Source organism: Petaurus breviceps, unplaced genomic scaffold (assembly GCF_028583685.1).
Source record: "Petaurus breviceps papuanus isolate PSGF00001 unplaced genomic scaffold, PetGlider_PUasm1.0 685, whole genome shotgun sequence".
NCBI lineage: Eukaryota > Metazoa > Chordata > Mammalia > Diprotodontia > Petauridae > Petaurus > Petaurus breviceps.
Genome location: NW_027186455.1, coordinates 6186514 through 6212814, shown reverse-complemented (window position 1 = coordinate 6212814; position 26301 = coordinate 6186514). Strand labels below are relative to the sequence as shown.

General features: G+C 40.9%; 2 protein-coding genes and 1 long non-coding RNA gene across 10 annotated transcripts in view; 1 reads left to right on the top strand and 2 right to left on the bottom strand.

Annotated features, from left to right (window-relative positions):
• The window catches only part of ANKHD1 (ankyrin repeat and KH domain containing 1), a 126490-nt gene extending 119934 nt beyond the window's left edge, over positions 1 to 6556 (bottom strand). For all 8 annotated transcript variants that reach the window (XM_069104366.1, XM_069104361.1, XM_069104362.1 and 5 more), the window contains exon 1: positions 6082 to 6556. In XM_069104366.1, coding sequence (XP_068960467.1) covers positions 6082 to 6423 — 342 coding nt within the window. In that variant the 5' untranslated portion in view covers positions 6424 to 6556. The remainder of the gene's footprint in view (positions 1 to 6081) is intronic.
• Positions 6557 to 6689: 133 nt separating this feature from the next.
• The window catches only part of LOC138174159 (uncharacterized), a 22455-nt gene continuing 2843 nt past the window's right edge, over positions 6690 to 26301 (top strand). Inside the window, exons 1-3 of the long non-coding RNA XR_011171628.1 lie at positions 6690 to 7309; positions 11611 to 11761; positions 19945 to 20070. This is a non-coding gene — a long non-coding RNA (uncharacterized lncRNA). The remainder of the gene's footprint in view (positions 7310 to 11610; positions 11762 to 19944; positions 20071 to 26301) is intronic.
• SLC4A9 (solute carrier family 4 member 9) overlaps positions 24327 to 26301 on the bottom strand; it is a 16068-nt gene continuing 14093 nt past the window's right edge. Inside the window, exon 21 of the mRNA XM_069104375.1 lies at positions 24327 to 26155. Coding sequence (XP_068960476.1) covers positions 26102 to 26155 — 54 coding nt within the window. The 3' untranslated portion in view covers positions 24327 to 26101. The remainder of the gene's footprint in view (positions 26156 to 26301) is intronic.

Below are 26301 nucleotides of genomic sequence, written 5' to 3'. Positions count from 1 at the left end.
CCCCCCCAGTGAAACGCACGCATTGCTCCAAGCTGCATCCAATCAGAGCTGCAGCAGTGAGCGCGTCATCCTGTTCTTCCCCAGTGATTTGCTTGCTGGCGCCATTGAGAGCAGTGCTGCAGAGGAGAGCTGAGGCAGGACAACATAAGCCCTCCCCTGAAAATAAGCCCTCTGGTGTTTTTCTTTCCAAAAAAAAAAAAAAATAATAAGACAATGTCTTATTATCGGGGAAACACGGTAGTGATTTCCCCATTATTTATAAACTGCCTTAAAATGTGGCCTGTTTGGTATAGCTAACTATTATTCTCTCTCTCTTTTTTTGGCTTTTTGGAGGGGGGAGAGCAGGGCAATTGAGGTTAAGTGACTTGCCCAAGGTCACATGGCTAATAAGCTAGTATTAAGTGTTTGAAGCCACATTTGAACTCAGATCCTCCAGATTCCAGGGCCAGTGCTCTATTCACTGTGCCACCTAGCCACTCCTAACTTTATTATTCTATAACAAACTAAATGCAACCATTTTCCCCTGTCCTTCAAAAATGATGCTTTCCCATTTGAACCCAAATTTTATCATTCATCTTTCTAATTATCTACTTCACAGGATTACTATGGGAAAAGTACTAAATAAATGAAAAGTTATTATTTCATCTTTCATGAAATCAGAAACATTTAAAAATGGATGTTCAAAAGTCTAGTTTATAACTTTCAAATCATATTTAAGTAAAACTCAGCATAAACCATTCTAATAGAGTTTTACCTAACTTTATTCCAAAAATTTTGCAAAAAGCACAAATCCAGTGAAAAAAAATTTTTAATTGCCTACATCTTTTACTTCAAAATTTCACTTGAAAATTCTATTCAAATTAAACTTCTTAAAAAACAAACACCTTGGGGCAGCTAGGTGGTGCAGTGGATAGAGTACCAACCCTGGAGTCAGGAGCACCTAAGTTCAAATCTGGCCTCAGACATTTGACACACTTACTAGCTGTGTGATCTTGGGCAAATCACTTAATCCCAATTACCTTGCTTTCACCTCTCTCCTTTAAAAAAAAATCAACCTTTTTTAAAAAAATTCATTAGTTATAAGCTGTACCTTCATGCAGGGAAATTTTTAAGCATACAAACATGGCCTTCTTGTATTTACTCAATATTTTCATATTTCTCCAAAACTTACTTAGAAAAAATTCCTATTTGCTTTTTAAAACCCAAACTTCACAAAATAACTTTACTCTTACTACAGTGTTAATTCAAGTTTGTGTAAAAAGTTTGTAGAAAAATTTGATTAATTTGAGTTTGTAAAAAACAATACCTTTTCCAACTGACTGCTATGTTTGTTTGTAAAAGTCTTACAGCTGATAATTAAAATGGTATTCTACTAAAAAGTATAGTACATATTTTAATTTTATATTAAATTTTTCGGCATTCCCTTTTAATTTCTTCATAATCTAAACAGTAAGTGTAAACTTTAAGATGCTACTTAAAAGCAGTGCCTCACCTTACTAGCCTGTGTAGTCTGAATAAAAGTGGGGTTTTCATGATAAAGATGACAACCATCAATAAAGAAAGTAGCCTCTATAAAGTATAAGATTCTAATCAATTCTCCAAAGAAAATTCTCCAATCCTTTGCTCTCCTGAGAGAAGCATTTCTCTGTGGTTTTCTCTTTATACAGAATCAAGGAGTCTCAAAATTGGAAGAGACCTCAGCAGTTATCTAAGCTGTACTCAAATAGAATTCCTTCTTATAATGACCCTGACAAATTCAGCCTCTGCCTTTACACCCTGGTGAAAGGAAACCTATATTCCAATTTGGGACAGCTCTAGTTATATAATTTTTTTTTCTTAAATTGAGTCTAAATTCACATACGCATATGGATATAGATTAAAGACCTATCTTTTACTTATACACACACATATATATGTATCTATTATATTGTATACCTTTAGACTCTAATAGTGATTTTCATGATGAGTTTCTACTTAAGTTTCAATTTTAATACAATTTTTACAGTCTCACCTAATTGCTGAGCATATTATATGCACTTATAGAAAACAAAAATAATATACATTTTTGATTTACAAATCAATGAGTATCTTTCAGAATGTATACAGCTACAATACACTTAAAAGATGACAAAAAATAGGAACTAAACTTCATAGATGACAAATAAAAAAATGGGTCTTAAGCTTCCTAGGTTTTTGAATGGCTTTTACTTCTTTTTTAACCTAATAAATAAATGTTACTACATTGATGAATGAGTCCAATTTTGAACAACCTCTATAGCAGGGTTTCTTAAACTTTTTCCACTCTCAACCCCTTCAGCACTTATTAAAATAACTTTTCAACCTTTACTCTAAACAACAGCTATCAATTCAATGGGATACAATACAAATTCTGACTTTTCTATTCAAGGCTCTGAATAAAGAACACTGACAATCTGATGTGCTTCATTTACTACATTATGAATACTTATTCCTATATTTAAGGCAATAAAACCCCAAAGATCCCAAACTGGAGTTATTAAACCTAGCATAATTCCAGGGAAAAAGTCCCATACAGACATTTGTGGGTGGAGCCAAAAGACGTGGACTGTAGTATTGTGTTTCCCTCCACAAGTCAATTTAGCTTTCTTAACATCAGTTCTCTCCCTCAACACTAAAATAGTTGTATTTCCTTCCTCACAAGATTTTTAAAATGATCCAAAAAGATACTGCAAATGTAGCCAGGCTAAAAATGTAAGCAATTACTATTCTGCATAGATCTTCAATAAAATCTATTTCAAGAATGGTAGATTTCTAGATTTCCTACTTATTTACAAACTATCTGGAGAAGAGGCAAAAAATTGTCTAACAAATTCTACATAAACTCAGTATTTTATATCTAAGTAGCATGCTCTAATAAATATTTAGATTTTACATAGTAACTTGGGACTCAAAGTATTAAACACAGATACACAGGATAAGAGTTTCATCCTATCCCATGGAATAAAGGGAAAAGCACTAAGCATGTTACCTGATCAACATAAAAATACGTGGTCATTCTTACTTACTCTTCACCCATAAGGGTGTAATGGGGTGCATAAAAGATTCTTGTCTTACTCAATGAAAGACACAGGTCCTCTGGAGACTCTTCCTCTAACATGTCAGAAGAAAAAGATGATAAAAACACAAGTTCTTTCTCCCACTGGGCAGATGACAAGTGATGTGTGTTGGGCATCTTTTTAAAGTTCACCTCACCTCTAATTCTAGCTTTACCATGAAGCCTATCCCTCTCAGTTGGGTTACAACCTTTAATCATCAGGATATCACAAAACAGTCTCTTTTATTTTCTCTAATATGTTAATAGTCAATTCGTGTGTATCATTTTCTGCATATGAGTCTCATCCTCTTGCTCAAGCTCCATGAGGCGACTCAAACTTTTTTTTTTTAATCATCTCTCCCCCAGCATCTGGTACAGTGCCCTGAAGATAGAATGAGGATCTGTACCATCATCACCCTTACATGGGAGCTAGGAAGTATTCCCAAAATAAAATTTAAGCTGCCACATTAAAGATTCTAGAAAAATCCCTAAACCATTTCTCTTAAAGAACTAGAATCAAAGGTTTTGAAATTGTTCTAAAATACCCTTTAATTGGAACAGAATAAAAAGGATCATGTGTCAGCTGTACTCCGCATGTAGCCCACACGTATAGTTTCTTCCATTTCATATAGGAGTATTAGGGCAGGGGCATATACAAAATGTTCTATGTACCAAAAAATAGAATAATCTGGAGCACTCCACTTCTACCAATAGAGCACAAAATAAGGGTAAAGACTAAAATTTTAGGGATACTTTCAAACAAAAATATGTTGTTGAAACTTTTCCCCTCAAATTCTGTCCAAATGACATCAAAAATTATCACACGACATCTGCATAGCACTTTACAATTTTATAACTTATAAGATCTATTTCATTTGATCCTCACAACAACCCTGTGAGGTAGGTCGGGTGGGTAAGTTTTAGTATCCTATTTTACCAATAAATCAGAGTAGTCACTTGCCTAATGTCACATAACTGATAAAATGATAGATCAAGAAATTGAATCCTTAGACAAAAAACTTTCTAATGGGATCTCTCCCACTAAAATTCCAAAATATGGCAAGAAATACTAATTTAAGTAAATAGGTATTTTATCTCTTCTACTTTTATCTACAATATAAAAATAAAAGAAACTTTTTTCCTCCATGACAAGCAGGAGACTACTCTCAAGTTTTCAGGAAAAATCAAAGAATCAGTTCAATAAACTGAGGTATGTTATAGCTAGCTCGTTCTCTCTCCTTTCTCCTCCCCTCCCCCCCACTTCAGAGTACTAAATACACATGCAAGCACTTCCAATTAAAAGGGTAGAAGTTCTTAGCTAGGTGGATTATCTATAAGCCTCAAGGCAGTACGTGCTCCAGACACTCCCCACAATCCTAACTTCGGCTGAACCTGCCTACTTAAATATTATCTGCCCCACCTTGATTTCACACATTCATTAAACTTTGGTTAAGTACCTACTAAGTGCATGGCACTGGTAACAAAGGAGATACACAATTAAAACACATTTCCTTAATCCTGGAGCCAAAATCTCAGCACCGACCTCCTCCCCATCCCCCCCCCCCACACACACACACACACACACACACAAAAAAAAAAAAAGGAAAAAGAAAGCAAAATACCTGGGTTGGTAAAATCCTGGTGCAATTCTGGATACGGACTGCACCTTTGATTTCACTAACATAAAGAACTCCAGGATGAATCAACTCCCTCTACTAATGTGCACAGGCACCTCCTCTGTAACTTATAGTTTTAGAGAGTTACGTAGAGCACTGAGAAGCTAAATGTCTTGCAGAGTCACTCAGCAAGTATGTGTCAGAGCTTTAATTTGAACTCAGATCGGCCTGACTCCAAGGCTAGCTCCCTTATCTATTATGCCAGGTTTGTGTCTTTTTTTAATCCTATTCTGGAAGACCCCTTAATTAGCACAGTATAAAAGGGATAGAGTTCTCTGTAGCACATGAGCAGTGTTTCTCTTTACACGATCTTCTCATACAGAAGCACAGGGACATACATAAAAAGTTATACATGCATGTATATGTATACCAATAAAAGAAAAGGATGGAATAGCTGATTGCAAGATACGACCTTAGCTACAAATTAAGAATGGTACCACAGGCAACCTCATGTGCTACAGAATCGTGAGAAGAGAGAAAAAACTCTTTGGTATCCCGTTTTCCCTAGGGTCCAAAGGGAAACTGTATTTGGGTCTCACCCTTTGCGCAGGAAATACTCCCAGAACAAGGAATTCAAAGACCCTAATTCTCTTTATGCTAAAAAGGTGCCCTAGGGTGCCAGATGTTCCTCAGGCTTTCTAAAGATCACGGGAGCTATCATCCCAAAGGGGAACAATGCACCAGCACAACTTTTTTCTCTCAATCTTCATTGTGGATTCTCAACAGGACAGGAAATATTTTTCAGGGCACGTTCGGATGTTTTTTAGAATACCCACTTCTCACATCTACCAAGACTGTACATTAACTAAAAGCCTCTTAAATCCAAAGGCAAGAGAACTCATATGGCGAGCATCCTGCTCAAGTTTGGGGAGGCGGGGAAAAAGGGCCTTAATCCTTCTCCCCTCCGAAAAATAAAAAGTGGTGCAGGTGCTCAGCGGCAGTCCCCGATTCTACTCAGTCCCAAGGACGGGGACACTCTGACCGACGCCCGCTCCCCCTTCAAGCCCGAAGGGGGGTGGGGGAGGGGCCATCACGAACCCCTCACTCCCCTGAGGGGCCGGAAGATGAAGGGCCTTAGACTGTCTCCTCTTCCCGGGTGTTCAGAGGGCGTGGGGCAGCCCGGAGAGGCCGTCCTCCAGGTCCCCAGGCTGTAGGATGGGGCCGAGTGCGCAGTAGGCCCTGCGCCGCCGCCATGGGCCCCACTGGCTGTCAGGAGACAGCTCAGCCGAGAGAAAGAGAGGCAAAGCGAACTGACTCCCCGACTCAACCGAGGGGGAGCAGCACCCCTGGGGATGGTGGAGGGGGTCCGGGAGGCGGAGAGAGGAGACGTACCTCCGAAACCTCATCTTCATCACTGCCGGAGCCGCCGCCGCCGCCGCCGCCACCCCCGGTACGGAGCACGGCGGCTGCCAGCTTGAAATCCAGCGCCGTGTCCCCTCCGCCCGCGCCGCCACCTCCACCTCCACTACTGCCACCGCCACCGCCGCCGCTACCACCGCCACCCGGCGCAGGCCCGGCCTCCCCGAAAAGTCGCACGGTGCGGAGCCCCAGCCCGACCCCTCCCGGCTGAGGTGGCTCCGAGGCCCCGGCCGGGGCCGAGCGCGGAGTCACAGAGTCCAGGTCCTCCTCGAAGGAGCCGCCGCCGCCGCTCCCGCCGCCGCCGTCTGTCAGCATAGTTCGCACGCGGAGCCGGAGCAGCAGCCGAGTAGCCCGCGGCTGCCGCCGCTGCCGCCGCCGCTGTTCCCCGGAGCGAGAGGAACTGCAGGAGGAAGAAGCTTCTCCTTCCCCCAGTCCCAGCAGCGCCACTAACTTCCCACAGCCTAACCTGCTGCCTCCCGCCCCCCCACTCGCCACTGGCTGCAGAGCCCCGGCGGCCGCCGTTTATTGGCCGCGGCTGCCCGTCGCTCAGTCCCTTCGTCACGCGCTGCTCGCTGGCTCGAGGCCACCAAGCTGAGTTGAGCAGCACAGGCCGAGGCGGTTGCGAGCGCCCACCCTCTACTCCGCGCGCGCTAACTTCCGGTCTTTCTCTGTTCTTATTGGCTAGCTTCTGCAGCCCATCTCTTCACAACCTTAATAAGGATTAGCCGGCCGTGTCGTCAGTCCTGTTGACCCCTCACAATGGGGGATTTCATTGGCGCGATGAAGTGTCGGTCATTTGGTCACTGGACGTCGCGTGGCGTAATTGGCCTATTAGTGTGCCAGTCATCCCGCCCCCCCATCTGAGGTGACGGGAAGGGGCTGGGGAATCCCCAATCCCGATTTCAGTGCTGGCGAGAATGACGCCCAGGGATAGGTGAGGTTTGGAGTAGCATTCACTCTCGAGTTGGTTGGGCTTTCGTGGCACCGGCACAAAGAACAAGAGAGGGAGGGGGAAGAAGAGGGCAACGCAGTGCCTAGGTGCCGCTCTGAGACAGGCGCGGAAACTATGGCCGGTCAGAGAAAGTGCACCCTATGATTGGAGAAAGGAGTGCTGTCAGTCAATGAGAGACCCCGCCCCTCCTGCCGAGCTATGATTGGAGGAACTAACTGTCAGTTAAAGCGAGCTCCGCCTCTTGGGCAGGTGAGGCTGCATTTCCCTTCGAACCCCACCCTCTCGCGCTGTCCGCGGCTTGCTCCGGCTTCTTCTCTACGGTATAGGAGGCGGAGAGTTGCCAAGGGGAGGGGAGAAGCTCTGGGGAGCTGCGGAAGCCTCTAGCTTCCTGGGGGTCTGACTCCGCCCCCGCCTTGTGGTGAGGCTCTGGACTTGGGGCGCGCGGGGCATCCTCGGGTAACCGTTCTGAGGAGTTTCCGCGGGAGGCCTTCCAGCTCCCTGCCTTGATGACTCCGCCCAGGCCTGGGCGCGGGCTGCGGAGGACCCGGAGTGTCGGTCTGCGCCCTTCCCCCAACCCTGAGTTGCAGCCGCGGCTCCAGTGTCACCTTCACTGCCCCCCAACCCCCACGCGGAGTGTGTCGAAATAGGCCAGGCTCGATGGGACTACGCCGACCGCCCGGCCGGAGAGGTCCCCGGCGCCCGCGGTGGAGCAAAGGACAGGCTCCCCGAGGACCTCACCTGGCCCTGGTGCGGTCGGCCGCAGACCCCCGCCCGGGCTTGTTCGTTGTCAAAGAAAACAGGCTAAGTGGAGGTTACTTCAAGGCTCCTCCGGGAGAAAGTTGTATGTGCTCTTGTCACGACTGGGATAAAAGTCCTTATCGCGACTGATCTCCCAGAATAAATGTCACAGCTGGAATCGACTTCATTGGACAGCTACGGGAACTGAGCCTGGATAATTAAATCTACTTGTCGGGGTCACACAGTTAGGTAGTGGACGAGCTAGGGACAAAATCCAGGCCTTAAGTTTACCAGGTCCGTGCTCTTTCCGCTCCACCTGCCAGGCCTCTGCCCTCTGTTAGCCAGAGCAAGAAAGAAACCTTGGAGAAGCTTCTGTTGCCACGTGTCCTTTGACCCAGAAAATGGCAACAAGATAATGAATTGGCTAAAGAGTAAAGATTTGACACTTCTTACTGTGTTGCAGCCTTAGTAAAACTTAGTTTCTATACAGCTTGGTTGTGCAGTAGTATTTATTGTTTCATCTGTTTTGGACTAGCAGCTGAAAAATATCTTTGGAAATAGAATCTAGTAAACCAGTTTCAGCAAAAATATGAGAAACTAATAATGATTGGTAGTATATCCATGGCATGAAGATTTATTTCTCTTTATGTCAAATTCAATTCACATAACCCTAAAGCATATTAGATAAGCTTGTTATTTTCAGCTATTCAAAGGAGTTTATGCTTAATGGAAAGGAATTCTTCCGTAAATACTACACAAGAATATTAAGTTAAAGATAGTTTATTATGACTTCATCTAGCAGCTATGAAACAATTATTTCAGATCCTCAGTGTTTTAGAATTTTGATGTCTAGTTTATGACCCAAACTAATAACAAAAGAAGCACAACACTGCCCAACCCACTTCAAAGCTAGGTGATTCAGATTCATCATGTATATATCCTGCAACAAAAATAGGTGCTGACTAGTAAAACATTATTAGGGAGGAGAAGGGTCTTCTTGCCATACCTGCTAACTCAAAACATACTTTTGAACTATCTGAAAACATTGTCTTTTCTAATTTATTTAAAGAAGGACTCAGAATCTCAGAGATCTGAGGAAAAAAATTATCCCCTTGATGTAAGGTCATGGAAGTATAACTGCCCAAGGATTGGTAGGACTTTTGGCTCAATGGTTTTACAGATAATGTGGTAGTTGAAAACTTCCAAACCCATTCTTGTACTTGCTGATATGTGAGATGAATATTAAACATTATTTAATATTATTCAATGTGAATAATAACTCACATGGTGCTTTAAGGTTCATAGTCCTTTACATACCTTATCACATTTGATTCTCAAAACAACACTTTTAAGGTAGGTGCTATTATCTCCATTTTACATTGAACCCTTGAAGCCAGGCCTTTTTTTTACTCCAAGTTTAATGTTCTGTCCACTACACAAAACAGTTTTACAGATGAGGAAACTTGTAATAGAGGGAGGGAGTATAGTGCTGGATTGAGTGGTAAGAGGATGAGAGTTTAAATCCCAGTTCTACTTCCTTCAGCAATTCATTTAACCTTTCTGGACCTCAGTTTCCTTATCTGTAAAATGAATGGATTGGACTAGATGGTCTTTAAGCACTATGGTGGTAAATCTCTCCTTATTTTGTGATCACCTCCCCCCAATCATAATTGATTTGTGTTACACATTCAAGATAAAGTTATAAATCTGTCAGTATGATTGGAATACCTCAGTTTCCACATCTGTAGAAGAATGAGACTCATAAACAGCTTTCTTACCAATAATGGATATTAGCTTGATCAAAAGCCAAACCAGTGATACATACTCATGAAAGTGAATTTATCAATCTACATTTTATTGGAATTTTTCAGGACATATAATTTCAGTATATAAGTCTTTTGCTTGATCTACTTTAGGGTATGCAGTAAGCATGTTTGTTTATTTGATAAGACTGATATACGTACAGGTTGTTTCATCTGTTAGACTATAAGCTGCTTGAGGACAGGGACTTTCTTTTTTGTTTTAATTTGTATCTAAACTACCTAGAATGGTGCCTGGCACATAAGTATTTAGTAAAGGCTTGTTGCTCAGTCATTGGATGGATTGATTAATAAGTGATTGCAAATGTGGCTCCAGAGTCACATAACTGAGCCAGATAATTCAGATAACAGTAGTGTCTCATTATAATCTTAGTGTTCCAGGCGATAAGATGTTCCAGTATGGATTTTAAAAAGAGTTAAGGGGCGGCTAGGTGGCCCAGTAAATAGAGCACCACCTCTGGAGTCAGGAGGACCTGGGTTCAAATCCGGCCTCAGACACTAAACACAAAACTAGCCATATGACCTTGGGCAAGTCACTTAACCCCAACTGCCCTTTCTCCCCCTCCAAAAAACAAACAAACAAAAAAAAGAGTTAAAATACCCTTTACATTCCCCACTTAACTTCTCAACAAACCCAATTTATGCTTAAGGAATAGTTTAATCAGTTTTTAGAAAAAGAATTGGAAGCTATCCATGAGGGTCACACAGCTAGTAAGTGTCTGAAGCAATTCATAAGCAGTCTTTTACATGAGAACTTTCCAGATCATCTTTACTCTGTTTCTCGTACCATATGACACCCCCTCAAAAAAAATGTACCTTGTACTCAGTTCATTCATATTCTGTATATACTAATATATATTTAAGTGTTTTTGCCCCTGATAGAATGTAAACTCCTTCAAAGTATGGACTATTATATTTTTATCTTTGTATCACTAACACATGTCACATAGTAGATGGTTACTAAATGTCTGTAAGTAGAATTGGAGCTGTCTAAAAATTAAATGAACTGCAAGTTCATTTGCAACATATGCAAGCCATATGTTTTGCCAAGAAGTAAGACCTGAATCCCACCAGACCCCAAAGGCTATGTCACCTTGCTACATAGATGTTTTAATTTCTCTACTTTCATCCAGAAATATAAATACTAATGAATCCTGACAAAGTCTTGAGGATGGTAAGGAATAACTCCTTTTTGTGTGTCTTGACAAAAAACTTAATAATGCCACTTCAAGAAGTAAATGGGCTGCTGAATTTGAATGGTGTTCTGCCTGTCTTTTTGGCAAGTTTAAAAAAAAAAAACCAACAGTGGCAATAATACAGAATCCAAAAATGCCACCGCATTGTTTATTTGATTTACTCTTTGAGGGGTCTGGTGGAAGGTGGGTGGTAATGGGGAAAGGGAATCCAGAGTGAGACTTACACAGAGGACTGTTAGTCATTTGTGCTTCCACCTTTTGCACTTTTCTGGAGAGAGGGCCAAAGTTTCCAGGAACTGCCTAACAAGCTGGCATCTTAGGAATTTACCCAGGTTGCTTTTTAGAGATTGTTCAGCACAGAAAGTAGCTTTTATACATTAAATATGTTTCTTAAATCTACATGCAATTGTGACACAGCTCAAGCAAATTATACCCTTAAAACCAGCTTTAATTCTATATAATTTTAATCCATTAACAAGTATTTATTGAGCAGCTGGTATGTGAGAGGCCTGTGCTGGACTCTGAGGGACATATGAAGGTGAATAAGACATGGTCCCTACCTTAAATATAGTTGGGGATATACAACATGTGCACAAAGCAGAAAGCAGTAAATGTATGAGGCAGTATGGGATAAAAGGAAAGTTCACTGGTTTGGGATTGAGAAGACCTGGGTTCAAATTCTAACTGCTATTTATTACCTATATGACCTTGGCCAAATCACTTAATCTTTCTGGACCTTCATTTTCTCATCTAAAACGATGGTGTTGGCATTAATGTTCTCTAAAATCTTTTCCAGATCTAAAACCTGTGATCCTAGGCATACTAATAAAGTGCTATGAAAGTTCTTAGGACAAAGAGATCACTTTAAGGTGGAGAGGACTGTGGAAGAGATGCCATTTGAACTCGCCTTAAAGAATGGATTCAGTGCTAACAAGCTGAAATGAGAGGTACAATGCCTCTGTTGCAGAGATGGACTGTGGGTATAGAAAATATTGCATTCATTGTCAGATATGGTTGATTTTGCTGAACTTTTTTTTTTCTAAATCTTTTTTACAAGGCAGGGTTCCCTGCCATGCCCAGCAGAGGTACTAATGTGAACAAAAACATAGAATTGGAAAACAATAGAGTAGTAATTCCAATTTAAGGTTTACACAGTGGTTTCCCCTGAAAGAAATCTGTGAAGTAGATAAGTAGATAAGTGGAGAAATATGAGATAAGGTTGGTTAGAGCCAGATTATGTAGGATCTTAAATGCCAAGTTAAGTAGTTTCAACTTCATTATCTTGTAGTCAGTGGGAAACCATGGAAGGTTTTTGAGCAGGATATTAATATGATCATAACTGTAGGGATAGGAAGAGTAATCTGATAATATTTTGTAAGATTAGGGGGAGAAACATTGAAGATGGGGAGGGGACTAGTTAGGAAACTATTTTGATGGAAGGTAAAGTCATAGGATTATATATTTTGAGTTACAAAGGACTGTAGTGGTCATCTAATACACTATCTGCCCCCACCCACTTATATTGATAAAGAAATTGAGGCTCAGAGAAATTAATTGCTGTTTTCCATGTCAAATAGGTAATAAATAGCAGATCAGAAATTCATATCCATGGCCCATACTTCCAAATTTGTCACTGTTTTGACAATGTTATGCCCTAAGAGATGTTGGTCTGAATTTAGGGAGGTGGCATTGGGAATGGAAATAAAGAGAAGGACTGAGAGACCGTTTCAGTCAATTGGACTTGCTGATCAGATGTATGGGGCAAGAAGGAAGTAGGAGTCAAAGGTGATTCCAGGCTTTTAAATCTCAGTGAGGGAAAGGTTAAGGAAGGGAATAAGCATTTACATAGCACCTACTATGTGCCAGACACTGTGCTAAGTACTTTTACAAGCATTATCTCAACTGATCCTCACAGCAGCCTGGGAGGTAAGTGCTATTATTATCCCCGTTTTACAGTTGAATAAACTGAGGCAAGCAGAGGTTAAGTGACTTGCCCAGAGTCACACAGCTAGTAAATGTCTGGGTTCAGATTTGAACTCAAGGAAATGGTGTGGCTTTTGTTGTTGTTCAGTCATTCAGTTGTGTACAACTCTTTATGACCCCATGAACCATAGCGCACCAAGCTCTTATGTCCTCCAGTATGTTTCATACTCTGTCCCATGTTCATGCTCTTTTTTTCTATAACACTTTATCATCCCATCCTCTGCCATTCCCTTCTCCTTTTGCCTTCAGTTTTTCCCAACATCAGGGACTTTTCTAAAGAGTCCTGTCTTTCATTATGTGGCCAAAGTATTTAAATTTCATCTTCAGTATTTGACCTTCCAGTGAATAGTCTGAATTAACTTCTTTGAGTATTGACTGATTTAATGTCCTTGCTGTCCAAGGGATTCTCAAAAGTCTTTGCCACAGTTTAAAAGCATCAGTTCTGTGGCACTCAGCTTTCCTTATAGTCTAACTCTCACAGCCATATATTGCTACTAGAGTTTTAACTATACAGACCTTTGTCAGCAAGGTGATGTCTCTACTTTTTAGTATGCTGTCCAGATATACCATAGCCTTTTTCCCAAGGAGCAAACATCTTTTAATTTCATGGCTGCAGTTTGCCATCTGTAGACATTTTTGAGCTCAAGAATATAAAATCTGACACTGCTTCCATTTCTTCTCCATCTATTTGCCAGGAACATTGGGTCCAATTGGAAAGATCTTAGTATTTTGATATTAAGTTTCAAGCCAGCTTTTACACTCTCCTCTTTCACCTCATCAAGATTAAATTCATTAAATTTTTCACTTTCTGCCATCAGAGTAGTATTGTCTACATCCAAGTTTGTTGATATTTTTCCCAACAACCTTAATACCAGCTTTTGATTCATCCAGTCTAGCATTTCATATGATGTTAACAACATGGTGGTACCATCAGAAGAAATAGGGAAATCAGGAGGTGCTAGTGTGTGGGTGATGATAAGTTCATTATTAGACTTTTTAAGGAGTTAGTGGGACATATAGAAAGAGATGTCTAATAGAGGTCAAGCCTGGTGAGAGAGATTAGCTTGAAGGTATAGATTTGGGAATTATTCACAGAGAGGTGATAGTTGAACCTGGGACAGTGGATGAAATCACCAAGAAAAAGTGTAAAGAGAGAAGAGAAAACATCTGAGAACAATGCTTTAGGAAGTACCTATTTTAAGGGGCAGGAGACAAAGAAGTCGGACATAAAGGAGAAAGGGAAAATTAGAAAGTTAAGAGAACCAGGAGAGTAGAGTGTCACAGATGCCAAAGGAGGAGAGAGAATCAGAAGGGAGGGGTAAGGTGGAGGTATTCAGTGGTCATCCTAGGAAGATGAAGTTATGTAAAAGAAGGCATAGTCATTCTATCTGAGGAGTTAACAGATTGGGAAGACAAAATCTTCAACAACCAATGAAGAAACAATTATAAAACAGCTTAGGAACAAATAAAAGATAACAGTATACATTTTATATATATATATATATATATATATATAGAGAGAGAGAGAGAGAGAGAGAGAGAGAGAGAGAGCACTATGTACCATATATATATGGTACATAGTGCTCAAAGTGGCACATGGAGTTAGTTAGAAAAGGCTTGAAATAAGTGAGTTTTTAAGTCAGTACACAGATGGGAAAAGGAGGAAGAAGGTCATGTTCTAGTCAAGGAGCATGACTTGAGCAAAGGGGAAGAAGTGGGAATATTCCAAGTTCTGCACAGAATATAGCAAGCAGATTACCTTGGCTAGACCAGAGGTAAGGTTGGATGGGTATTATTGAATATTAGGGAATGGCCTTAAATGCTGAGGTAAGAACTTTAGAAATGCTAGAATGGACAGTAGGGAACTACATATCATTTTTTTATAAAGTAGAGTGAGGTGATGAAAACAGGGTTTAAGAAGAATTCAGAAAAGAACTATGATCAGTGCATAGGTTTCTTGGAGCAAGGAGAGATTAGAGTCTGAGAAACAAGCTAGAAAACTTAACAGTAATCCAGATGTGAAACAATAAAAAGCCATAGAAATGGAAATGGGAGGAAACCAAAGAATCATCACAAGTTGATGACTTATTAACTGTGGGGAACAAAGGAGAGAGGGGCCAAAAATAACTCCAAATTGTGACACTAAGCAACTGGGAGAATAGTATGGTGTTAACAATGATCAAAAAATTAAGATGATGAGTTTGGTAGATCTATTAAGTTTCAGTCTGTAGTGAGAAGAAATTTGCCAAGAGGATGAGACATGAGTCTCTGGCTAGAGACCCTCACATGAGAGGCACTAAAGAGAAAATATCATTGTGACTATAAAAAAAGCTTTTTTTTTTTGGAGGGGAAAGGTAGGGCAATTTGGGGTTAAATGACTTGCCCAAGGTCGCACGGCTAGTAAGTGTTAAGTGTCTGAGGCCACATTTGAACTCGGGTCCTCTTGACTCCAGGGCCAGTGCTCTATTCACTGCGCCACCTAGCCACCCCACGCTTTTTGTTTTTTAAAGAAGTTAAAAGTTGTGGGACTTTTTAGTACAAAATGATAGCTATATTTTTTACTTCTTTTTATTTTTCTTTAAATAAAGTCTGTTTAACTTCTCTGTCAGGTTCTATCAAGCTGGAAAATTTCGAAGACAGGCCAGCAGCATACTTTATATCTTGTTCAGTACCAGTTTATATAAGTTTAGAATGAGTGAACGAATGAAGTATCTACTAAACCTTAATTGTGCAAAGCACTGGGGATTCAAATAGGAAAGAAAGTAAGACTCCCTACTCTCAAGAAGCTCATTTTTTAATAGGATAACACATATGGAAGGTTTGAACTGTGAAATCAGATGGAAATGTCTCATGGTTCTTAGGGTACAGAGGCAAAACAGATATTAATGCCTCTTTTTAATGTCATTTCCACTGATAAAATCCTGTCAGCTTCCGATGATAAAACATGTGGTAATGCCAAGGACTTGGTGACAAGAACCTTCTTTTTTGGACCTTCAGAAGATATGGTTGTAACACCTGAAGGAGTAGTCGCCATGCTGCATCTCCAGAAGGATTACTTTCCAGTACGATAGTTTCAGACACTGCTAGGAGCATTAGTATTTCCCAGGCTCTTGTGTTCAAGGTCCTGGGCTCTCTGTATTGGGGCATGAAGAGAGAGAGATGGTGGTTGTGGCTTGACTTGCTTAGCATCTACCTCCTCCTATCTCTCCTTCACAGTGACCTGTTACTTCAGCTAGCCTGGAGTATATGCCCTGTGTGTGTGGCAGTTGGTGGGACTGGCCCCTTTTCCCTCCCCAGATGATGGCTGTGAGGGCTGGGCTGGAGGCAGGACTGGTGGTCTGATGGGTACTGCTACTTGTAGAGCTCTTGTGTATTTCAGTGAGGCTTATCACCAGGTTGACCCCTAATGAATAATTTTTTTGGCCATAGCAACTCTTAAAGTATTAGAGGAATTGTGATAAGCGTCAGGAGAAGGAATACACATAGTAATGAAACCACGTATCTTAAGTATCAGGCAAGTTACTTTTGTCAACCAATGTTTCTTTGAAAAGGGGAAATGTTTAATAGTCACTGGGATTCAAGTTATGGAGTTGTTGAGTCGTGATCAGAAATGATGGTTCAACCATTTTTTTTCTCCTAATCAGTCTTTGCTTTCATGTGCTTTGAACCCTTTGGGAAAACTGAAAATATAAACACTGGCATTTTTTTTCTAGAAGTACCTAACTGGGTCCACCACAAATTTATATTATTTAGTCTCAACTGGGACCTCACTGTAGCAAGGCAATTCTTTTATTTTTTAATTGATTCTCTATCACAAAAGCTGTTCCAAACCTCCTTTTCTCTCCTCAAGCCTCCCTGCCCCCCTCAACTAAAGACATTGCCTAATACTTTACTGAGAGAATGGAACCTCTTCACTCTGGGCTCCCTCTTTTCCCCTTCCCATCATTGCAGAATGCTTTGACATTATCCCTCATTCTCTTCTCCATTTCTTTGGTCTTCAGTGCCATTTTCTTCTCCTAAGCTCCTCTAACATGTACCCTTGACCCTATTCCCTCCCATCTTCTCCAGCACATTGCTGCCACATTTATTCTCACTAGTTTCAAATATCTTTCCTTTTCCTGAAGCCTACAAACATGCCCAAGACTCATCTTTCCTTAAAAGACTGTCACTGTACTCTACTATCCCCTCAAGCTGTCATCCTATATCTCTCCTTTATTTCACAGACTAGTATTCCTAGGGAAAACAAAAACAAACTGTCTGCACTCATAACCTCCACTTTCTCTCCTCACTCCTCAACCATTTGCACTCTGGCTTCTGTTGGAAAGCAGAAGGTTACCTCTTAATTGCCAAATCTGATGACCATTTCTCAATCCTTACCATTCTTGACCTCTTTGTCACATTGACACTGATGATAGTCATAGTCACTGGCTTTTCAAGAGATTCTCTTGGTTCTTCTATCTGATTGTTTCTTTTTAGTCTCATTAGCTAGTTGTTCATATCATGCCCCCATGGGTATTGTGGGTAAATCTTAAGGCTCTGTTCCGGGCCCTTTTCCCCCCTACTCTCTCACTTGGTGATTTTATCAACTGCCCTGCATTTAATTATGATATATCTATGCGTATGACTCCTAGATATCTGTATATGAAGCCATAGTTGTTCTAAATTCTAGTCTTGCAACATCAACAGCCTGTTGGTCATTTCCAGCTGGATGTCTGATAGATACCTCAAGCTCAAAATGTTCAAAATAGAATTGACTATCTTTCCCTTTGCACCCATTCCTTTAGGGTTCCACCTTATTTACAGTCACCCATTAAGTAAGAGTTCAAAACCCAGTTTGATATCTTTGTCTCTTCACTTTCTCTGACCTCACATGAATATCCATTCATGTGGATAAACATGAATATCCATTCTATATCCATTTGTGAATACGGAAATGCATATATTCATTTGCCAAATCTTACCAGTTCTATCTCCACAATATCCCTTTCATTCAACCCCACCTCTCTTCTTGTGGCCACCACTCTGGCTCAGTCCTTCATCACCTCTCCCTTGGTGCTAGCACTAGCTTCCTTAATTGGTCTCCTTTAAGTACCTCCCTTGTCATTAGTCTGAAGCACAGGGTCTGCCCATGATGCTCTCCTATTCATCAAAATCCTCTGGGTTCTTATTATGTCTGGAACCAAATATAAACTCTTTGGCTTTTAAAGCTCTTTACAAACTGACCCCAAATTACCTTTCCAATCCTATTATGCATTATTCCCTTCCACACTCTCTATAGTCCTCCCCATCGTGTGGCATATTTGCTGTTTCTTTTACATGACACTCCATCCTCTGCCTTTGAATTGGCTGTGCATTCCTGCCTCATTTCTATCTCTTAGAATCCCAGGTTTCCTTCAAGACTGCTCGACTGCCAATTTCTGCATGAAGTTCCTGATCTCCCCCAGCTGCTAGTGTCTTCCCTCCCAAAACTACTTTGTATTTATTTTGTATATATCTACCTTGTATTTATTTTTGTATGTACTTACATATGTACATTTTGTCTCCCTTACTTGAAGTCAGAGACTATTTCATTTTTGTCTTTGTATCTCCTATACTAAGCACAGTATCTGGCACATAGCACTTAATAAATATTTGTTAATTATTGATTGACAGGAGCATAAGTCAGATAAGTGTGTGAGGTGCAAATTAGAGAGACATCAGTCTACATAAAATGAGAAAGGTCTGCTTGGACTCAAGGCAAGACATAGATCTCCAGAGACCTATAATCCAATGAAAAGACTGAGAATTAGGTAGTAAGGTCCATACCTCTCCTTATCTCAAACATAGAGAAGTCTGAGGTCCATTCTAGACAGTATAGAAATTATGCAAACTAGCAGCACCTCAGACTACTAAACTGGGTCTTACATAGTTGAACCAGAAGAAGTTCCTCTTCCTTCTCAGTGTATTTTGAAATAGCACCTGATTGTGTTTGCCAGCCTGGCAACTGAGTAGGAGAGACATGACTTTTTAGTATTGTATTGGTCTCATTCAGGTGAGTTCTTACACATTTTAACCATTCATTTAATCTACACTCAACCTCTTTACAAATATTCTCCCAAGTTGGCCTTCATGCTCTAGATCTTAGAATTCCCTTAAATAGAACCTAAAAGCAACCATGAGTCCTTCCCCTGTCACATTTCATTTCAGTCAAGAAGCCTTTTCTAAGGCACAGACCAAAAACAGGTGCCACCAATGCCTTGGATCACTATTCAAGAAAGGGACGTCCTGATATTATGTTGGGACAGCAACAATTGAAACATATGTCACTCTTTTAAAAAGATTTTTTTTTAATTAAGAGTAAATAGGAAGCACAGAAAAACAAGACAGCTTTGAAAAGCTATAGGTTTAACTTATTATTTATTTAAAAAGTAAAGCAAGCTATATATAATAAAGATCTGCATTTTCATATGCAATTTTCTTTTTCTATTCCACCATGCATATGGAAATGCTCATTTTATTTGGTGTTTGTTAAGGTTAGAATATGTAAATAGTATTTATCACAAATAAATAATTGAATTTTTAAAAAAATTAGAAAAGTATACCAAGATTTTACAATGTACTAGCAAGAAGGGTTCTCTGGGTTGTCCTTCCTGACTTATAGGAACAGGGCCTTGAAAACTTCAGAACTTTCCAAACCAATCTACACACCCTCTGCGGTGTGTGTATCTGCTAGATATTGGTTGATTTGGGATCAACTCATCTTCCAGTGACATGTAAAATTTTATATTTAGTGAGGCAGCACATTTGGTACAATATGTCCAAGGAAATTTATAACATGGTCCACCACACCCATTCCTCAGCCTCTGACTTTACTATCAAGAATCAGAAGCATTTCAAACAGACCAAAGTCTCAAGGGCATCTACCCAGAACTCCTATTTGGGGAGCAATTTGTGTTTATAAGTGGGAACCTAGTCACCTTGCCAGTTAAGCCAAGAACTGAGACACTCTTATTTTGTCTTTGAACTCAGTTTACTGCACCCCTTGCTTATGAGGTCAGGCCCATAAATTAGGAGATGCAGCTCAGTATTCACCTGTAGGGCAGGTAACAGTGCCACCCACCAGGTGCTGTTCCTTAAGGAAGCAGTATAATTCATGTTGTGGTTGCAGAGTGTCTCAAGAGAACCCAGGTGAGATTCAAGCATGGAGCAAGCACCAGGACCTCCAGCTCGTGGATCCGGGGACCATGAGTAAGAGGGATGATTGTCAGGACTCACCCAGGGACTCTTCTAACCTGTAAGTTTCTCTTAGACACAGTCCCAATTCTCAGGTTCACTGCTAAACAGTAGCAAGATAGTAAAACCAATGAGGGTTTAGCCTTCTGGTTGGGGATGGGAGGTGGGGAAAAATCTGTCCAACAAACTATTAGAAAGTTTGTCAGTTTTCATCACTCCATCCATAGTGCAGGTGTCTGGTATATGGGAACGACCTGGCCAGAGCTGATAAAGGCATCTCATTCCTACAGGGGGTAGGAGGAAAAGAGGTGTTTCTACCGCTGAAGATAGTTCCTCAGCCAGTCCTGTAGAGAGTAGGGCAATGGTTGCTGGCAGATCTTCACTAATGACTTTGCTTATGAAATGCAAGTTACTTAACTGAGATTAAGCCACAGCAGAGGCTCCAGGGAAGGGAGGAATGTATTCTGTCAGCTTAGGTTTTGGGGACCCTAGTTGATACCCAGTGAATAGCTTCTGGGGAATGTTGGAAAGCTGTTGGTGGAACCAAGAGTTTCTGGGGGGAAGGTATTGGACAGAATAAGTCCAGGATAAGAGGTTTTTTTTTTCCCACTGCATGCATACCACTGACCTTGTTTACTTAAAAGTTCATAGCTACTTCTGGTACATTTGTTCCATTTATGGAATAATAATAATAGCTAACCTTTATATATAACTTCAAGATTTACAAAGTACTTCATATACATGATCTCATTTGATCCTCACAACAACCTTGTGAGATAGGTATAACAGGTATTATGATCCCCATTTAACAGCTGAAGAAACAAGTAAAAGAATTAAGCAACTTGCCCAAGGTTATCCAGCTAGTAAGTGTCAGAGGCTAGGATTTGAAACCTGTGTTTTGCCTGACTCTAAGTAGAACACTCCCTACATCATGCTGCCTCACTTTAAAAAATAAAAACAAGTACCAAAAACCTTAGAGGCCCCAAATTAGAAAACATTCTGCTCTGTCTTTCAATTGTTTTAAAAGTCAAAATTGGGTAAATATATTCGACTCAAAAAATTTGGAGTAATAGAAAAGGTTAATTTGAACTTTTATTTATTCTAGAAGGAACATTTAATTATTTTTGCTCATTTAATGGAAATATCTGTCACTATGTGCTGTAGCATAATGCACAGGACACTGGGAGTTGAAGTCCTGGGTTCAATTCCTTCCTCAGACACTGGCCAAGTCACTTAAGCTCTCTGGGCCTCAGTTTTCTCATCTATAAAATTGAAGGGTTAGGTTTCAAGGCTCTAAAGGCCCTTAAAGTTTTAAATCTATGTTCCTAGTTGGGGGTGATGATAACTTTTAGTTGACTGGCTCACTCTTTTCCATCTCCATGTCGCCTCTTCCAGCCCTAAAGTGAATCTCTGAATCATGAAGCTAAAGAGGAGAAAGAACCCAAGAGCAGTGCTGAAATGTGTGGCATTAGTCACATGGATAGTTTTCTCTAATGCTTAGAATTCATGGTTCTGTGTGACTTCATGAAAGTGAAGGCCTATGCTCTCTTCCACCTGTAACCATTAGGAAAGGGAGAGAGGGACAGCAGAGTTCTGGGCTGGTGCCAAAGGGAATTTTTTGCACCTTTCTTAAACTTTAGGCCCCTGCAGTAACATTCTGAGCTAAGAGCTTGTAACAAAGCCAGGACTGTCTATGAAAACTAGTATGAAAGTTGAGGACAGGAATGAGTTAAGTTCTAGAGACAGAGGGTACATTCCCCCAAATGTCCATTATCAACTTCTTGCTCAGTCCCCTATTGAAGTGACCCAGACCCTTAACATTTTTTAAAATTAAAAAATGATAATACCTGGATTTGTCCCACCTGTTTAATTAGGTTAATTCTAGGACATGAATAAAGTCAGACTTTGGGGAAGTAAAAATGTGAATTAACATGTTGACTATTGCTTACCTTTCCCCTTTCCCTCAAGCTGAGTCCTATCCTTCTCTCTGATTTTTACAGCCTTAGGATGAGAGTCAGTGACTGGGGAAGAAGATTTTTGGGAGAAAGCCAAGTATATTTCAGGATCTATTATCCAGTGTTATGAGCTGTATCCTTCTGTATCAGTACTGAAATCTAGGGGACTGGCCTTAGAGGATGATACCCCTTACTCTGATATACAAACCCAGATTCATGATGGAGAGGGAAGCAGCTAACAGTGGCGAGAGCAGATGCTCAATAAATAATTGTTGATTGATTGGAAAGGGCAGAGGATCAGGCTAATGTGGTATCCACCTTCCTACCAAGCTTATTCCACTCTATCGTCACTCCAGCTGCCCACATTCATGCAAAAGACAGGCTTGGACAAGTGCACTTGCATATATACACTTATACAAATGTGCATGCGCATACACACACACACACACATTGGGAAATAGCCTCTAAGTTGCATCTTTTCTAGAGGTTAGATCTATAGCATAGATTTTCACTAGGATCACCTGTTAGTTTCTTGAGGTTGGAATCCTTTCCCAAACTACATCCAGAAACTTCAACTCATTATGTCTTGTTAGTTCCTGGAGTTCTTTACCATTTTCATATTGCTGATTAAATGTCTTGGGCACTAGTCAATAAAAGGGCCCAAACTGCTCTCTCCAGGTTTTTCCTGGGTAGGCATTCTGTGGGGATTCTAGATTCTTTTGTCTTGGAGGGACTTGGGCACTTGGAGGGTGGCTAAAAGAGAATGACCCACTGTCATAGTTTCCTTATACCCATAGCTATCTTCTGGGTTTGAAGGGATGAAAAAGAGACTGCATACTTTGCCTTGTCTCCTGTCTTTGTGAGTTTTCATAGCAAAGGTGTTCTATCTATGGCTGCAAGCATTTACATATATCTGTGCGTATATACACATATATTCCCCAGACGGTATAAAGACAAAGAGTGAGTACATTGAGAAGCAGAAGACATGATGCAGGGGACCTGAAGGTGGGACCAAGAGGCATGGATTTCTTTTGATCATGTGTTTCACGTAATCCCCATCCTGGTATAAATATTCCTAGAAAATTTCCAGAAAGTAGATTGATCCTGGATGTGAAGGATCTTTCCTAAAATTGCTCTAATAAAGATTAAGCACAATTCAAAGCCTTTCACTTGGAGATTTTAATGCTGGGTACAAGCAGCAGTTGATCCTGGCAGTAGCCTGGGATACCAGGAAACCAGGTTCTTGGCCCTGATGGAAAACTGAAACCCAAAGAATCAGATCAATTGGCCTGAGGTTTTGTGAAAACAGTGGCAACATCGGGAATGAGCAATGTTTAGACTTTTGTGGGCTTAACTAGCCAAGACAGCAGAAGAGATAGAGATGAAGATGCCCCAATGAACAGGTTTGTTAAAAACCCCTTTTTGTGTTATGGATCCCTTTGGTAGTCTGGCGAAACCAATAGACCCCTTCTCAGAATAATTTTTGTTTTTTATTTTTTTGAGGGGGGAAGGCAAGGCAGTTGGGGTTAAGTGACTTGCCCAAGGTCACACAGTTAGTACGTGTCAAGTGTCTGAGGTTGGATTTGAACTCAGGTCCTCCAGACTCCAGGACTGGTGCTCTATTCTCTGTGCCACCTAGCTGCCCCCAGAATAATTTTTAAATGCATAAAATGATATATAAGATTGGAAAAGAAATCAATTATATTGAAATGTAGTTATCAAAACATTTTTTTTTCAAAGACCCTAGGTTAAGAACCTACAGCTCAGAGAGTATTTAGGCATTTGAATTTTGACCTAGGGAATGGTGCCTTTTTTACTCATTTTAGTGAGAGAGTAGGGAGAGGAATGGTATTGATCTTTGCCCTTATACATGGATGCCTAGTAACCTGGCATAATAGTAATACTCTGTACCTGCTGATCATCTCATTATGTTCTTTAACCACCATCTTCAATCTCACCATCATGTGTATTAGCTTCTCTGGGAATAGGGAGTGATGCTCCAGCCATTCTACTCTGATTTTGAGTCAGGCAAAGATCATGGGGATCCAGGGACTGAAGAGGAAACCTGACTTTAGTAAGTAGAACAGTCTCCTACCTTCAGAAGGAATGTCCTACATCATAATCCCAGAATCTGATCAAATTATAAGAGCATATGAAAGAAAAATGAGAAATATTTTGAGGGTTTTAATTCATTTTAATGATAGTCCCTAGACAGTGATTTTGCCTGTTCAATATTTCTGCAGACAAAATAGCCAACTTAAAAAAAAAAATCTCATCCAGCTCAGGCAAAGATCAGGAGAATGACTGTGGCTTCAGCTCATTGGAGTCCTAGTCTCCTGAAGGACAGCTCTGGGTCCTTCCCCCTTCCAGCACTTACTTCCTGAGCCTTGAATGAAGGAACTCAGACCAAGCCACCACACATAATGCTGAGCCAAACATATAAGACAGAAGCAGGCATTGTCTCGGCATCTGAGAAATGTGCCTGTTAAAGAGAGTGGGATGGGGAAGATAGAAGGTAGTGGAATACTAACAGAGGCTGGAGATTGGTTATGCCAAGGACAGTTCAGAACAAAAGAGCAGAGCAGATCAAGGTGAGACCTTGAGAAAGGAGGAATGATAGACTTTCTGGCTTCTTTGCCTAGGACAGCCCATTCTGAACTTAGGAAATAATACTTCCTCCTCATTGTTTTTAATGTGTGTCCCTTTGAATGGATTCCATAATCCTACAGTATTGAAATGAGTCCAGCTTACAGAGGGAAATTCTTTGGATACACTTCCTAGAAGACTACCTGAACTCTGTAGCATCATGACATCATGTAGTGTATACTCTGGTTTGAGTAGATATGCTTTTGTGGTTTTTAGCGTCTTGTGAGGGGGATAAGATGTGGATGTTGTGGTGGTGTGGCAGGAGGCATGGGTATAGCCCAAAAAGAATGGAATGGGTAGAGGGAGAGAATGGCATCCTGAACTCCAATATCTCATCCAGTCCTTGATGAAGGTGGTAAGAACTGCAGCCTAGGTTTCAGTGTTCATTTGGTTCCCCTGTCAAAAAGCCAGTGTCTTCAAAATTGCCATTGCTCCAGGATGGAAAAGTATGTAACTAAGTAAAATCCACTTCATACACCAGATTGTGCTGTGCCTCCTGGTATTGAAACCCTGTGTCAACACCTTAGGGCATATCCACGCGATCAGAATCTGTGAAAAGTGATATCTCCACACTGTGGAGCTCCTTAAAGAAACCCCCACGGAGAAAGGCTATCTTTTAGCCCCAGATACTGTGGGAAAAAGAAGTCTGACCAGACAGACACATCAACTACAAATATTGGGGAATCACATGAGAAAGGAAATGTGATACTTTTACCTTTTTATGATCACATAACTTTGAAAGGAGGTAGGAATGAAGGGGGAAATGCAAGATTCTTCCTAACTCCTGTTCTTTACCCCTCTCCCCAGTGCATAAACTCTAAATGACCTGTGCCCAGAGAAAGCAACTCAGGGCAAGAAGATAGAGCAGGTATTTCTTCACTTTTACCCAGTTCTTTTTCATCCCAACCTCCTTCCCTCTTCTTCTTGCCTCTCTCCTCTCAATTTTCTTATCTTTTTTTCCTCTACAGTCTTCTCTTTCCCTTTTCCCTTCTCTTTTTCTCTCCCTTCTGGGGTCAGGGGTGGGGGTGGGGATGGTGACAGGAACGGGGTTGGTTCCCTTCCATCAATGGCTCTCAAGCTTTCCATCTCAGGACCCTTTTACAATAAAAAAAATTAAAGCCTTTCCCCCAAGAACTTTTGTTTATATGAGTTATATCTATTGATATTGCTATATTAGGAATGAAAACAACTTGATATTATTATGAAAATAGTTTTGACCTGGAAGACCACACTTTAAGAACCTCTGCCTTAAGTAAATAAACCCATTTACTTTAGTGCAGGAATTTTTTTAGTTAGGGCTCCCTCTCCTGGCCAGATCTCAGCTCTACATTGGATGAAGGTTTGTTCCCATTGAACTGCCAACATCTCACCCCCCTTAACTTCCACCTGGGGAGTATGTCATAAGAAGCACAGATGGACTAAAATCTACAATTCTTCACACTCTCTTACCTCAGGTTTAGCTGTGAGAATCTCTTGCTCCTCCTCCTCCAACTAATTCACAGAGATGTTAATTTCTGGAGCCCCCAGCTGATATATCAACTCAGACTTTGGGGATGAGTGAAGGAAAAACAGGGTTCCCCAGTAAGAGCTAGAGAGGCCAATCCAGCTGAGCTACCCTATCACTCAGATCTCAGAGTAAGAGGGCAAGGGTGAATGCCCCTCTGCCCACCTTCACCACCCCCCCTCCCCCG